Consider the following 15,781-nt stretch of genomic DNA (forward strand, 5'->3'; position numbering starts at 1 on the left):
ACGCTCAGCCATCAAATAAGATAGTTAAAAAAATTATTTATTTCAGAGAGAAAGGAAAAGAGACATAGAGAGAATGGGGGCACCAGGGTCTCCAGCCACTGTAAATGACTTCTTAATGCATATATCACCTTGTGCATCTGGCTTTACATGGGTCCTGGGGAATCAAACGTGGATCCTTTAGCTTTGTAGGGAAGTGCCTTAATCATCAAGTCATCTCTCCAGCCCAAGATAGATTTTTTTTTGAAAGAAACAAAATCTAATATTTCTAAAACAGAAGGATGTAATCTAATATATAAGCATGAGAAAAGGAAAACAAGAGCTCTGATTATAAACACAGCTTTACACTCTAGTATTTCAAAAATGAAACAAAAAAAACCCAAAGTAGTTAAGTAGTTGTACAGCAAACATGAACATATTTAATATAAAATATAAAATTTTTTCCTAGCAAAAATAAAAAATAAATTCACATAGCACAAGCACTAAATTCATAAAAAAATTCAACAAACTATTAATGTTTATGAAAATAGTAAAAAATTATTGGTGTCTTAATTTTTCTGTAATGAGCAAATATTCTAATTGTTACCATTTCAGAGTTATGGATCCATGAAAAAATTTTTTCTGGGGGGGGGCACAAATGCAGTCCCCATTACCACAAATTATGCAGTAGTTTGCTGCGTTTGGGGAAATCGCAGGGTCAGCATAGCTAGAGTGCAATGGATAAGCGTTGCCCTGGAAAAACCACCTATGTGATCATGGTATCTCCCCTGCCAGGTAAGTATCTCATCAAAATTTTTAATTTTTAGTTTTTTTTAGGAAGGGTTTTCTTTTTAACTTGTTAGAAATTTCTAAGGTCACTTATTCTTGTTACATGAAGGAATAAATACAGCATACGTAAACTATGAAATGTGAAATGAATCAACCTAAAGACAATAAAATAATGCAACCAACAGTTAAAATCGAATAAATATATTGGCAATAATACATGAAAAGACATGCGAAAGATTTCATGCCTAAAGCCGTAAAGTCACTGTCAACTCTTCTGGCCACATCACCTGAAAAAGTAGTTGAAGTACTATGTAAATAAAATTTATTGATGAAATGAGTAAATATATAGTGTTCAGGCTATGCCACAAAAACACTGATTTCCTCAATGAAGCAATTCTCTACAATCAAACAGCTCAGCTAAAACTTCCTATCTGGGAGAGCAGAAGTCATAAGCAAAGGTAAGATTCTGAGATACCTTCACTGTCTTCGGGATTTTCTTCTTCATTGGAAGCTTCAATGTCTTCATCCTCCTGAGCAGAAACAGTTGAAGCCACACTTTCACATTGAGACACATCTCGCTCTTCCCGAGGTTTTCGTGAGGTCTAAATGAGTACAAAATAGTAAAATAATTGTGAATGATTTTAAATAATTCAAGAAAAAAGCTCAATACATAGGAGCCATAGACTGTTACTAGAAAATTGTCAGTGCCAGGGATGGGATGCCTTCCAGTAAGTTGTTGGCCAGGGAGGACCCTGATGCCCCAAAACATTACAGGCGATTGCTGAGGCCCTTGGTTTTCCATCAGGAACAGATGGTAAGACCCTATTGCTAAAGACTCCATACACTAGGGCAGTAAGGTCACTGAAAAATTCTGCTGAAACTGAGCTGAAAACCTCCAAGACCAGCCAACAGAATGCAGGAAAAAGCCACGCTGCATGCAATTCAATGGGAGAGAGAGAGAGAGAAATCACCAGTGACAATATTCAACAGTGGACACTGCAAGAATTATATTTGGCCAAAGTGTCCAAATGAGCCAAAGGGTGCAATAGTGGCACATCTGTTATGGGGAAAACCAACTGCCTCTAATTTGACTGGAGGTCCATTCCATGGGAGGGAATACATCCCTGATAGTGAACAACTACAATAAGGGGTAGTCATGAGCCCTAGGGGTGTAACATCTGCTGGTGTCTGGCTAAATGTATATACTATGATCACTAAACTGCCCAATAAGCACTTCTCTTAATGTTCATACCCATATATTAATGTTACCCTCACTTTTGGTTAGAGAAGTTTCTCTTTTCAGATGGCAGTGACCTTGGGATGACTCAGAAGACACCATGGTGCTGAGAAGAAGTGACAGAGATGTCTCAGCACTGTATGTCTATCACACCTTCCAAGGCTCAGGGTCTATTGCAGAAGAGGTGGCGGAAAGAATGTAAGAGCCAAAGGAAGGGTAGAACTCCTTACAATGTGCTACCCCCAGGCACAAAATGGCCTGGATATCCATGACCACACAGTGCCAGACACTACCTACACAAGACCATCATAATAGGAAGATCATTACATCAAAATAAAAAAGAAACTGATTGAGAGGGGGAGGGGATATGAAGGATAATGGAGTTTAAAAGGGGAAAGTGGGGAGAGGGAGGGAATTACCATGGGATATTGTTTACAATCATGGAACTTGTCAATAAAAATTTTAAAAAAGGAAAAAAAAAAGTTATAAGCTAAGCACTGAGGAAAAAGAAGGAGAGAAGCAAAGGAAATCCAGAAGACATGACTACCGCCCTTAACAACCTTAAGTAGCCATCAAACTCCTCAAATATTTGATTGTGATCTTGATAAAGACAGACACTATGAAACAGTAAGACAGGGACTCAGCTGGGTGACTTGGATAAGCTTTCTGAGATGACAACTAAAGCTTCTGTAATTTTGCTCATGCTCTAGGACTCTTCATGTGCATGACTTTCTACATAATTTGACATATACTTCTCCTCCAGCCAGGCCCATATCTGAATATTAATGTTCAATGAACATCATAAAATCACTTCCAAAAGGACCAACAACTCTCACAAATAAAGAATGAGAAGGGGGTGCTGAAGAGATAGATGGCTTAGTGGTTAAGGCATTAGCCTACAAAGCCAAAGGACTCCAGTTCAACTCCCCAGAACCCATGTTAGCCAGAGGCACAAGAGCATGCATCTGGAATTCATTTACAGTGGATGGAGGCCCTAGTGCACCCATATTCTCATTCTCTCTCTCCCTTTCTCAAATAAATAAATAAATCCCCCCCCAAAAAAAGGAATGAGAAAGCGTTTCACTGACTTCTGTGCAATAGTCACAGGAAAAGCAGCTTGCTGCAGTTTTCACTTGCCATCTAATTAAGAATGAGTGTTCTTCAGGTGTCTTATGAAAATAAGAATTTATATTTCCATATGAAAATAATGTTCAGTATAAAAAAAAATCCACCTGCCAGGCGTGGTGGCGCAGGCCTTTAGTCCCATCAGTCAGGAGGGAGAGGTAGGAAGATAACTCTACCAAAACAAAAAAAAAAAATCCAAACATTACCATATTTAATAACATTTAGAATGAAAGCCTCCTGAGATCTTTATAACAAGAGAGATTCACTGTTTGCTATACTTCCCTCCAAACTTTTCTTCTATATAATATTTTTTTGTTTGTGGCCTTAAACTCTGGATGATCCTCCTACCTCTGCCTCCCAAGTGCTGGGATTAAAGGCTTGCACCACCACACCCGTTTATACAATACTTAATATTTCTATTTATTTATTTATTTGCAAGCAGAGAGAGAGAGAGAGAGAGAGAGAGAGAGAGAGAATGGGTGCTCCAGGGCCTCCAGCCTTTGTAAACTCCAGATGTCTGTACCACTTTGTGCATCTGGCTTTATGTGGGTACTGGAGACTCAAACCAGGGCCATCAGGCTTTGCAAGCAAGTACCTTTAACCAATGAGCTATCTCCCTAACCATCTACATAATATTTTAACAAAACAGTGTTATATGCATTTTTTTCAACAAAAAGTTTAGAGGATATAAAAATAAATGCAAGCCCATAGTCATGCCAATCTAATGGGTAAAACCTTTACCAGGTTTTTTGTTTGTTTGTTTTCTTGGGTTTTCAAGGTAGGGACTCATTCTACCTCAGACTGACCTGGAATTCACTAAAGAATGTAAGAGCCAAAGGAAGGGTAGGACTTCTTACAATGTGCTCCCCCAGACACAAAATGGCCTGGATATCCATGACCTCACAGCGACTGACACTACCTACACAAGACCATCATAACAAGAAGAAAAGATCATAACATCAAAACAAAAGACAGACTGATTAAGAGCAGGTGGGGATATGATGGAAAGTGGAGTTTCAAAGGGGAAAGTGGGAGGAGGGAGGAAATTACCATGGGATATTGTTTACAATCATGGATGTTAATCATAAAAAAAAAATTCATAAAAAAGAAAATAAAAAAGTTCAAATGTTTTCATATCTGAAACTGATAAATAAGAAGGCTGTGCACTGACAATAGATGTGTGAACACAAGGGCAAGTGCCTCTGGCAACACCATATGGCCAACAGGTAGATGGATTACTTGCAGGAACCCATCATATTGCTCCTGATGTGAGGCATGCCAGGATATACCTGCTAGCTCAGCCCTTGGAGTGCTGAAGAAGGAAACATCACGAGTTTGAGGCCACCCTGGGCTATACAGAAAGACTCTGACTGAACCTACACGTCCTCCAAAGTTACAGCTGAATAACATTAGGAAATGCAAATGTATAGGCTCATCCACTTTTTATAATAATATGTATCATTCTAATATTTTTCTAATAAAGATAACATGGGGCTGGAGAGATAGCTTAGTGGTTAAGGTATTTGCCTGCAAAGCCAAAGGATCCCGGTTTGATTCCCCAGGACCCATGAAAGCCAGCTACACAGGTGACACATGCATCTGGAATTCGTTTGTAGTGTCAGGAGGCCCTGGAGCGGCCATTCTCTCTCTCAAATAAATAAATAAATAAATAAATAAATAAATAAATAAATAAATAAATAAATAAAGGTAACATGAACACCAAAATGTGGAAGGCAGAAAATTATACTAAAAAAGTAATTTTTCATAATTCTAAAACAGCTAAACATTCTAAATATACTGGTACATTTTCATTCTTTTATATTGGTATATACATATTTAAATCTTTTTTGACTATTGTGTGTAATTATATGTGGTATGATGGATGTGGTGTGGATACCAAAGGAGAATACTGAGTGTCCTCTACTATGTCTCATGCATGTGTTTCATTGAGGTGGAATTTCATTTCTTTCTTTTTTATTTTTTCCTTCAAAGTAGGGTCTCATTCTAACAAAGACTGACCTGGTACTCACTCTGTAGTCCCAGGCTAGCCTTAAGATCACGTGATCCTCTTACCTGTGCCTCCTGAGTACTGGAATTAAAGGGGTGCACAATCACACCCAAGAAGGTGGAGTGGTTCTTTTTTTTTTGTTATTTTTTGGATTTTTCAAGGTAAAGTCTTCCTCTAGCCCAGGATGACCTGGAATTCACTAAGTAGTCTAAGGGTGGCCTTGAACTCATAGCAATCCACCTACCTCTGTCTTCCGAGTGCTAGGATTAAAGGCATGTGCCACCATGCCTGGCTCTATTTTTCTTTATTAATATAGAAGCAATTTGGGTGCTTAGCTTTTTTAAGGAATATGAAAATGCTGAGACGGACCTGTTGAGATAATGTAGTGTCTGGTTTTTGTTAGTGCTAGGGGTGAAGGCAAGATGGTGAGCATGCTGGGCAAGAGCCTTACCATTTAGCACCAACCCCAGTGCTAATGTTTAACTGCACAAATAAAAATAGCTCCACCAAGACCATGGTTATTCCTCCAGCCATCTTTGGAAGGTGTTACATAGTGAATGTTTTAAAAACACACCTTTTTCTATTTTGGCTTTTCAAGGTAAGGGTTTCCCTTTAGCTCAGGCTAACCTGGAATTCACTATGTAGTCTCTCAGAGTGGCCTCGAACTCACAGCAATCCAACTACCTCTGTCCCCCAAGTACTGGGATTAAAGGTGTGCACCATCATGTTTATACATTTTTGGCTTTTTTTTTTTTTTTTTTGAGGTAGAGTTTCACTCCAGCACAGGCTGACCTGGAACTCACTATATATTTTCAGGCTAGCCTTGAAATCATGGCAATCCTCCTACCTCTGCCTAATCTGCTGGGATTAAAGGCGTGTGCCACCATACTCAGCTTCATATGGAGTTTCTTACTAAACCTGCAGCAGGGAAGCTGAGGCACAAGGATAAAAAACATGAGTCAAGCCTGAGTTGCACAGGGAGATCCTTGTCTCAAAAAGCCAGTAATATCCACAATAATATTAAATGAAAAGTATTTTTTTTCTTTTTTTTTAAATTATTTATTTATTTATTTGAGAGTGACAGACACAGAGAGAAAGACAGATAGAGGGAGAGAGAGAATGGGCGCGCCAGGGCTTCCAGCCTCTGCAAACAAACTCCAGACGCGTGCGCCCCCTTGTGCATCTATCTGGCTAACGTGGGACCTGGGGAACCGAGCCTCGAACCGGGGTCCTTAGGCTTCACAGGCAAGCGCTTAACCGCTAAGCCATCTCTCCAGCCCAAAAAGTATTTTTTGAAAATAGTATTGCACTCAGGTTCACATTGCTGGCAGAAAACACCCAACCAATATTACTCTGTTTGTGGGAGCAAAGGGTTTGTTTTGGCTTACAGATATGAGGAGAAGTTCCATGAATACAGGGAAAACAATAACATGAAAAGAGGGTGGACATCAGCAGGAGAGTGTGCCAAACACTGGCAAGGGGAAGTTGACTATAACACCCATAAGCCCTCCCTAAATAATACACCACTTCCAGGAGGATCCAATTTCCAAATTGACACCACGTGGGAACCTGGCTTTCTGAACACATATATTTATGGGGACATTTGAATCAAACCACCACAGAAAGATAAGTTCAGCTTGCAATTAAAGCCACTGCAAAAGCCCTTTTCCTTGAGAGCCATCCTGCACTGCAAGAACTTTAGGTGTACTTCATCATGCACACTAGTAAAAACCATGTACTCAGTGATTTAACAGAATTTGGGCTAGAAAGATGGCTTTCCGATTAAGCACTTGCCTGTGAAAGCTAATGACCCCGGTTCAAGGCTCTATTTCCCAGGACCCACGTAAGCCAGATGCACAAAGTGGCGCATGCATCTGGAGTTTGTTTGCAGTGGTTGGAGGACCTGGCGCACCCATTCATATTCTCTCTCTCTGTTGCTCTCAAATAAATAAATAAATAAAAACAAACAAACAAACAAAAATTAATTTCTACATCATCAAAGACACCCTTAAGTGAAACTGCCTTTTTTCAATGTTGGTGATCAAACTCAAGAGTCTTAAGCGTGTCAAGCATGCAGTCTAAAACTAAGTTAAATTTGAAACCTGAGCTGCCATTTAAAAAATGAAAAAGCCAGGCATGGTGGTGCATGTCTTTAACCCCAGCACTCAGGAGGCAGAGGTAGGAGGATTGCCATGAGTTCAAGGCCACCCTGAGACTACAAAGTGAATTCCAGGTTAGCCTGAGCTAGAGTGAGACCCTACCTCAAAAAAATAAAATAAAATAAAATAAAAATAAAAAAATGAAAAAGAGGGCTGAGACACAGTTCACTGGTTAAGCGCTACTTCCTGAGCAATCTCAAGGGCCTGAGAGGCCTGAAACTGCCCATTTAAATTTCCAGAATCAACATAAATATCTGGGCATGGGCATGCACACTTGTAACCTGTCTCATAAAGGAGCAGAGACCAGGGAAACACTGTGGTGCACAGATAACAGTAAGCTCCAGTGTCATTAAGAGACTCCAGCTCAGAAAAGCAAGTGAAAAAGCAATGCAGCTGGACACCCAATATTCTGCTGTGACCAGTGTAAGCAAGCAATGCCTGATATAACTGAGAAGGAGGGGAACAATAAGGACACACATGCATGCATAAACCACATGTACAGGAAAGGAAAGGGGAAAGGAAAAGGAAAGAGGAAAGGAATAAGAACAGAGCCTGGTATGGTAGCCCATGCCTTTAATCCCAGAACATGGAAGGCTGAGGTAGGAGGACTATCATGAGTTTAAGGGCAGCCTGGGACTACTGATTGAGTTCCAGGTCAGCCTGGGCTCAAGCAAGACCCAACCTCAAAAAACAAAACAAAAAACAACCAGGTTTCACACACCTCTGCTGATATCATGACGACAAATGTCATCATTTCAACACAGTGGCGAAACATACATTTTAGTATTAAAAAATTTCTCAACGCCTCAGGCAGGAAAACTCACACTGAGGGGCTATGGGCAAGAAAATACATAAACCCCACCTGGAGGCTCTGGCATCCTTTCATCTCAGAGTAATTACTCCAAGAGTGTTTGTGGAGAGGTGACAATCTTTCTGGATGCGTCCTGCTAGTGGGGAATATATAAGGGGTTCTAATTTGATATTGGGTCAGAGAAGGGAGGATCCAAAGGTCCCTGATAGAAGGTGGATGAGACATCCATTGAGGGTTCCATGAGGAGGATTATATAGAGCTGGATACTATCAAAATGTAAGATAAAACGATCCAAATCTCTGTGGGGTACAGTACCAACAGCATGGGGCTTAGTGCATCTCTGCTTGATGCTTTTACACTTTCTACTTCCTGCTGATATGAAGATGTGACCCCAAATGTCTTCTCCTGCCATGTTTTCCCTGTCAAAGTAGACTCCCCATGGAAACCACATACCAAAAATAAACCCTTTCCTTCCATAATCTGCTTCTGATTAGGTTTTGTTTGTTTGCTTTTTTTTTTTTTTTTTTTTTTGGTTGTTGTGTTTTTTGTTTTTTCCTTTTTTTTTTTTTTTTTTTAAGCTAAGGTCTCACTCTAGCCCAGGCTAACCTGGAACTTACTCTGCAGTCACAGGCTGGTCTTGAACGCACAACAATCCTCCTACCTCGGCCTCCCAAGTGCTGATATTAAAGACATGTGCAACCATACCTGGCGTGGTCAGGTATTTTCTTCCAGCAACAAGAAAAAAACAGATGTAGCACAAAATCATTCCCTCTGAATGTATACCGAATCAACTTGTTCAACATGACAAACAGAACAACGTTAAAAGATTCCAATTAAAAATTCTAAAATGTTTACATTTTTAAAACCTAGAATACAACAACTCCCAAAAGAATTTAAAATACTAAAATGCTTATTTATTTACTTTTAGGTTTTTTGAGGTAGGGTCTCACTCTAGCCCAGGCTGACCTGGAATTCACTATGTATTCTCAGGGTGATCCTGAACACAAGGTGACCCTCCTACCTCTGCCTTCTGAGTGCTGGGCTTAAAGGCATGAGCCACCACAACAGGCTTTCTTGTTTTTCTTTTTTTCAAATTTTATTTATTTATTTATTTATTTATTTGCAATCAGAGAGAGAGATAAAGGAAGAAACAGAGAGAGAATGGGGACACCAGGTCTCTAGCCACTGCAAACCAACTCTAAAAGCATGTGTCAGTGTACACCTGGTGCTAAGTAGGCACTGGGAAGCAAACCCAGGTCATTAGGCTTTGTAGGTAAGTACCTTAACTACCGATCATCTCTCTAGCACCTAAAATGCTTGTTTTCCAAACCCAGATTACAATTTTTTTAAAATATTTATTTATTTATTTATTTGAGAGAGACAGACACAGACAGAAAGACAGATAGAGGGAGAGAGAGAGAATGGGCACGCCAGGGCTTCAGTGCAAACGAACTCCAGACGCATACGCCCCCTTGTGCATCTGGCTAACGCGGGACCTGGGGAACCGAGCCTCGAACCGGGGTCCTTAGGCTTCACAGGCAAGCGCTTAACCGCTAAGCCATCTCTCCAGCCTACAATTTTTTTTCTAGTTTTTCAGCAATAAATGGGAAAGTCAACTTATATGAAGAAACTAGTATACTTCTAATAGATTAATGTATAAATGAAAATGCAAACACACACAAAAAAAATTCTCTCAAAAGCAGTTTCTGGGATAGTCGTAGTAGTATAAACCTGTAATCCCAAACTTCATAAGGGAGGCAGGAAGACTGTCAGTTTGAGGCCATTCGGTGCTACTTACACAAAAAGAAACGGTCTCAAAAATAAATAAATAATCTGCAGCTCAAAAATACTCAAGTAAAAAAATGATAAGCAACTGTCTCTGATATACTTACTTTCTGTTTATGTTGCTGCAGGAGGTTGTCGAGATTGTGCCGTCTTTTATAGTTAAAATAGAAGTTTTTGCACTGAGCTTCACTTTTAGTTCCCACCATTTTGGCGATTGCTGCCCAATTACGACCGTGCTCTACAAGGCCTGTATTTTAAAAATAGATCAAGCATTAATTGAACAGTCACTTAAGCAATCAAGAGAAATAATAAATTAACTAAATTATTATAGTTAATTTGTTAACACTGAAAGAATTGCTACTAGCTAGTTACTAATATGCTTCAATACTTATTGAAATACTTATTGACACAAAACTCATTTTTATCTCTGATTTTCCTTCCAATTAAAACCACGCTCAGAGCCTGCTGGGAAGATATCTCAGTGAGTAAAGTGCTTGTCTTACACACAAGTGGACGTGAGTTAGATCTCCAGTAATCACATAAAAGGTCTAGTGGTACAACCTGTTCCACCTCAACATTAGGGAAGCAGGACAAGAGGATCCCTAGGGCTCACTGGACAGCCAATCTAGCCTAATTGGTGAGTTCCAGAAAAGGAACAGGCTTGAGACCCCATCTTAAACGAGGTGGGCAGCAATCCTGAGCAACAGTACAGGAAAATGTCTTCTGGCCTCCACATAATATGCACACAGAGGTGCATCCACACACACACACACACACACACACACACACACACACACAACTCAATAAACCATGTTCACTAATAGAAGAGCTAAACCCTACCCTCCCTTCACACCTACCACAGGGCTAGGACAATGTAGGATCCATAATATTAGCTCAATTCCTTGCAAACAGAGCAATTAGGTATTTCTAAAACCATGGAGACAACCAATATTACAATGACAGAAGTCAAATATAATGACTAATATAGTCTCATATATAAGAAACTTCCTTTGTAATTAGAATGTGTTCATAGATCATTTACAACCAAAATCTTTCAAGAAAATTAACTATTAATGGGGCTAAGAAGGTAGATCAATGATAAAGTACTTGCAAAACATTAATTAGTAAAATCTCATTTAATAAAGTGCACTCTAAGATAAATAAAAGTCCTGATTACTAGAGCAAAGAACCTCGGGAATTCTGTATTTATTTCCCTGATGACATAATCCTCATGCCAATGAACTGACCACAGGGCATACACACTCCTGTAATGCCATGTGCTAATGTCAGGGAATAAAATCACAATCTGACTTGATATTTTTACAACATAATGCAGCCACATAATCATCAGACATAAAATAAGCTGTTCATCCGATTTCACATACAATTGCATCTCACTTTTAAAATAACTATAATTACTTTCTAAAGTGATTCATTTTCTCTATGTCTGGAGGTTAGGGAGATGGCTTAGCCAGTACACTGCTTGCCATGTAAGCATGAGGACCTGAATTCAGATCCCGAACATTCTCATAATCCTAACACTTGGGCGGCAGAAACAGAAGGCTCCTTGGACTGGCTGGCTGACTATTCTAGATGAAAGAGTGAATGCCAGGTTCAATGAGAGAACCTGTCTCAAAACATAAGGTGGAGAACAATCAAGGAAGACACTTGACATCAACCACTGGCTTCCATGTGCAAATGCACACATATACACATGCAAAAAAAGGGAGGAGGCTCTGTGTCTGACTTGTGGGAAATGAAGGAAATAAAAAAATAATAATCACAAAAAAAATAAATAAAGTGCACTCTACAAAACTATGCAATTGACTAACCCTCTAATCAGACTCTACATATGCAGAGTCATACATGTGTACAAAGAATATGTGTGTTCAACTGCATATATACATGTAGAGGAGCTATACAAGAATGTGCCCCAGCAGGGTTTCCCAGAATAAATGTAACTTAAATCTTTTATTCTAATGGTTTAGAGAAACTTTTAGATGAAGAAAAGAAAGTACAAAACTTCTGCCTGTTAGATATGGGGGAGGGGGTAAAACCCTGAATAAACATTTTCAACATTAATACAAGTAGCTCTTTTAACCTTGAAAATTAGAAGATCAGTTAGTCATGGTAACACAAATTGTAATTCCAGCACTTGGGAGGTTTATTCAAGATGAGCAGGAGTTCAAGGTCAACCAATTTACATGAGACCCAGACTCAAAAAAAAAAAAGAAGAAGAAGAAGAAGAAAGAAGAGCCTAGGATAATAGCTCATTCAATAATGTTTGCACTGAAAATATCGGGATCTGAGGTTAATCTCCAGAAAATCCATTAAAAGCAAAAACAAAACTAACAAAAACTACATTGTGAGCTGGGCATGGTGGCGCACGCCTTTAATCCCAGCACTTGGGAGGCAGAGGTAGGAGGATCACCGTGAGTTCGAGGCCACCCTGAGACTACATAGTGAATTCCAGGTCAGCCTGGGCTAGAGTGAGACCCTACCTCAAAAAAACAAAAAAAAAAAAAAAAAAACCAAAAAAAACAAAAAAACTACATTGTGGAGGAACACATATAATTCCATTCCTGGGTTGGTAGACACAGGTGGATCTGTGCAGCTTGTGGGCCATCTTGTCTAATTAGCACGCTGAAGACCAGTAACAAACGCTGTCACAAAAAAGGGGGGCTTGGAGCCAGGTGTGGTGGTGCACACACCATGAGTGCAAGGCCACCCTGCGACTACATAGTGAATTCCAGGTCAGCCTGGGCTAGTGTGAGACCCTACCTCAAAAAAAAAAAGGAAGGGGGCGTGGGGACAGTATTCTTGAAGATTAACACCAATGGTTGCCTCTTTCTATATGCACAAGTGAAAACACACGTACACAAACACAAACAAAAATAAAACTGAGATTCATTGCTTTTAACTTCCTCACTGTAAGCTGAATGTGGTCACCTATTTCAAGCTTCTGCTGCCATGCCTTAATGACTGTGAGGGAATAAACTTTTTATTCTTAAAACAAGAAGTAAATTGGAAGATCACTCATATGAGTTGAAAACAGGTAATTGAGTAATTGTCATACATAGGAAACCTATGTCTGAGTAGAAGATAATTCTGATACAGCTAACATCCAGTTACTTAATCAGGGCATCCTAATGACAATGTGAGAAAAAAATGCAAGCCATTAAAAATTATACATAATTCAACATTTGCCATATATAACATAACATTTTTTTGTTTATTTATTTGCAAGCAGAGAGAAATAAAGAAAAGAGACAAAAGATAATGGATACACCAGGGCCTCCAGCTGCTGTAACGCTGTAATGCATGTGCCACTTTATGCATCTGGCTTTACGTGGAACTGAACCCGAGTTTTTAGGATTTGCAGACAAGTGACAAACCACTGAGCAATCTCTTAAGCTCTTAAAAATACTTTTAGCATTTTTTATTCGCACATGAATGTATATTGTGGTGGTTTGATTCAGGTGTCCCCCATAAACTTAGGCGTTCTGAATGCTAGGTTCCCAGCTGATGGAGATTTGGGAATTAATGCCTCCTGGAGGGAGTGTATTGTTGGGGGCGGGCTTATGGGCTTTATAGCCAGTTTCCCCATGCCAGTGTTTGGCACACCCTCCTGTTGCTGTGTTCCACCTTACGTTGGCCAGGGGGTGATGTCCACCCTCTGCTCATGCCATCGTTTTTCCCTGCCATCGTGGAGCTTCCCCTCGAGCCTGTAAGCCAAAATAAATCTTTTTCCCAGAAGCTACTCTTGGTTGGGTGATTTCTAACAGCAATGTGAACCGGACTGCAACATATATGTATGTGTTTATGTTGTTATGTATGGACAAGCATTTCAAGGTATCTTGTCACTACAAACAAATGCTTATACCACTTAGTGCATCTGGTTTTATATGGGTGCTGGGGGATGGAACCTGGAAGAGCAGGCTTTGCAAGCAAGTGCCTTTAACTGCTGAGTCATCTCCCCAGCAATGAAAATATATTTTAAGCACTTCAAACTGCTTTATGTTTAGGAGTTTGGCTTAGATATTTAAGACATATCATTCAGTATATTCTAAATAAGTAGAATGAAATTAAAATTAAACATCTCACCAGGAAAGACTTCTAATAATAATATCTCATTAGAAATACAATTAGAGGGTTGGAGAAATGGTTTACTGGTTAAGGTGCATGCCTGCAAAGCCAAAAGATCCAGGTTCGATTCCCCAGGACTCATGTAAACCAGATGCACAAGGTGGTACATGCGTCTGAAGTTTATTTGCAGTGGATGGAAGTCCTGGCATGCCCATTCTACCCCCACCCCCACTTCTTTCTCTCTCTCAAATACATAACCATACAACCATAAAACTGGCAGAGAAGGACTGGAACCAATGTCCTCTTAGCCACAAACATTGCATTCATGCTTCTGAGTTTCAGTGCAGTTTCCTGCTGATGGACAATCAAAGATTCAACCAAGTACAAACTGGGAAAGTAGCCACCACCCTATTAAATAGAGTTTCAAAAACATACATAGATTTTATATTCAAAATTTGTCACAAAATAATTTTTACAACATATAATCACAACTATTCAAGGAAGAAAAAACAGGGTTTAGAGAGATGGCTCTAGAGTTAAGATCATTTGCTTGCAAATTCTAACGTCCTGGGTTCAAATCCTCAGTACCCACATAAAGCCAGATCCACAAAGTAGCAGCTGCACTTAGAATTTATTTGCAGCAGTAAGAGACCCTGGCATTCACTGTTATTTAGAAATAAATAAATAAAGTTTAAAGGAGCTTTAGCCAGGCATAGTGGTACAAACCTTTAATCCCAGCACTCAGGAGGGAGGCAAAGGTAGGAGGATTATTCTGAGTTCAAGGCCACCCTGAGACTACACAGTGAATTCCAGGTAAGCCTGGGCTAGAACAAGAACCTACCTCAAAAAAACAAAAACAAAATCAAGAGTAATAATAATAATAGTGACAACAATTTTTATGGGGCTAGAGAGATGGCTCAGCAGTTAAGGCCTTTACCTGAAAAGCCTGGGCTTGAATCCTCAGCACACATGTTAAAAAGCACATACATCTAGTTTGTTTGTAGTGGCTAGCAGCCATGGAGCACCTATTCTCTCTCTGTCTATAGCTTTCTGGTTGCAAATAAATATAAATATTTTTAAAATCAACTTTAAAATTTGCTTCAAAATTCTATGGCCAGGAGTGGTGGTAAACACCTTTAATCCCAGCATTCTAAAGGCAGAGGTAGGAGGATACCCATGAGTTTGAGGCCAGCTTGAGACTATAGTGAATTACAAGTCAGCTTTGGCTAAAGTGAGATCTTAATTAGAAAACAAATAAATAAAACAAAAAGCAAACCAAACTTTGAGGCTTCTACATTACTATATTTTACCTTTTTTTTTTTTTAAATTTTTTATTTATTTATTTGAGAGCGACAGACACAGAGAGAAAGACGGGGGGGGGGGAGAGAGAGAGTGGGCGCGCCAGGGCTTCCAGCCTCTGCAAACGAACTCCAGACGCATGCGCCCCCTTGTGCATCTGGCTAACGTGGGACCTTAGGGAACCAAGCCTCGGAACCGGGGTCCTTAGGCTTCACAGGCAAGCGCTTAACCGCTAAACCATCTCTCCAGCCCTATATTTTACCTTTCTTAGCAACTTCCATTTCTTCTTCTGTCCATCGAGAGGTCTCCACAGGCTCTGTGGAAACTGAAATAAAAAGAGAAAAACAAAATTAAATCATTCATTTACACAAAAGCATATAAAACAACCACCTGTTCATCTGATATAAAATTAGAAGCATTGTCTTATCAACTAACTAGATAAAAACTTTCAACACTGCTGGGAACCGGAGGCAGAGGTAGGAGGATTGCCATGAGTTCCAGGCCAC

At 39.7% G+C, this 15,781-nt stretch overlaps 1 protein-coding gene and 1 non-coding gene across 19 annotated transcripts in view; both read right to left on the minus strand.

Annotated features, from left to right (window-relative positions):
- Ncor1 (nuclear receptor corepressor 1) overlaps positions 1-15,781 on the minus strand; it is a 194,442-nt gene that overhangs the window by 101,520 nt on the left and 77,141 nt on the right. For all 18 annotated transcript variants that reach the window (XM_045131711.1, XM_045131727.1, XM_045131710.1 and 15 more), the window contains 3 exons: positions 15,538-15,600; positions 9,998-10,137; positions 1,241-1,367 (listed from right to left, as the gene is read on the minus strand). In XM_045131711.1, the coding sequence (XP_044987646.1) occupies positions 1,241-1,367; positions 9,998-10,137; positions 15,538-15,600 (330 nt within the window). The remainder of the gene's footprint in view (positions 1-1,240; positions 1,368-9,997; positions 10,138-15,537; positions 15,601-15,781) is intronic.
- On the minus strand, positions 620-779 carry LOC123453962. Its single transcript, XR_006633123.1, has one exon. It is a non-coding gene; the product is annotated as a U1 spliceosomal RNA (small nuclear RNA).

This window comes from Jaculus jaculus, chromosome 12 (assembly GCF_020740685.1).
Source record: "Jaculus jaculus isolate mJacJac1 chromosome 12, mJacJac1.mat.Y.cur, whole genome shotgun sequence".
Lineage (NCBI taxonomy): Eukaryota > Metazoa > Chordata > Mammalia > Rodentia > Dipodidae > Jaculus > Jaculus jaculus.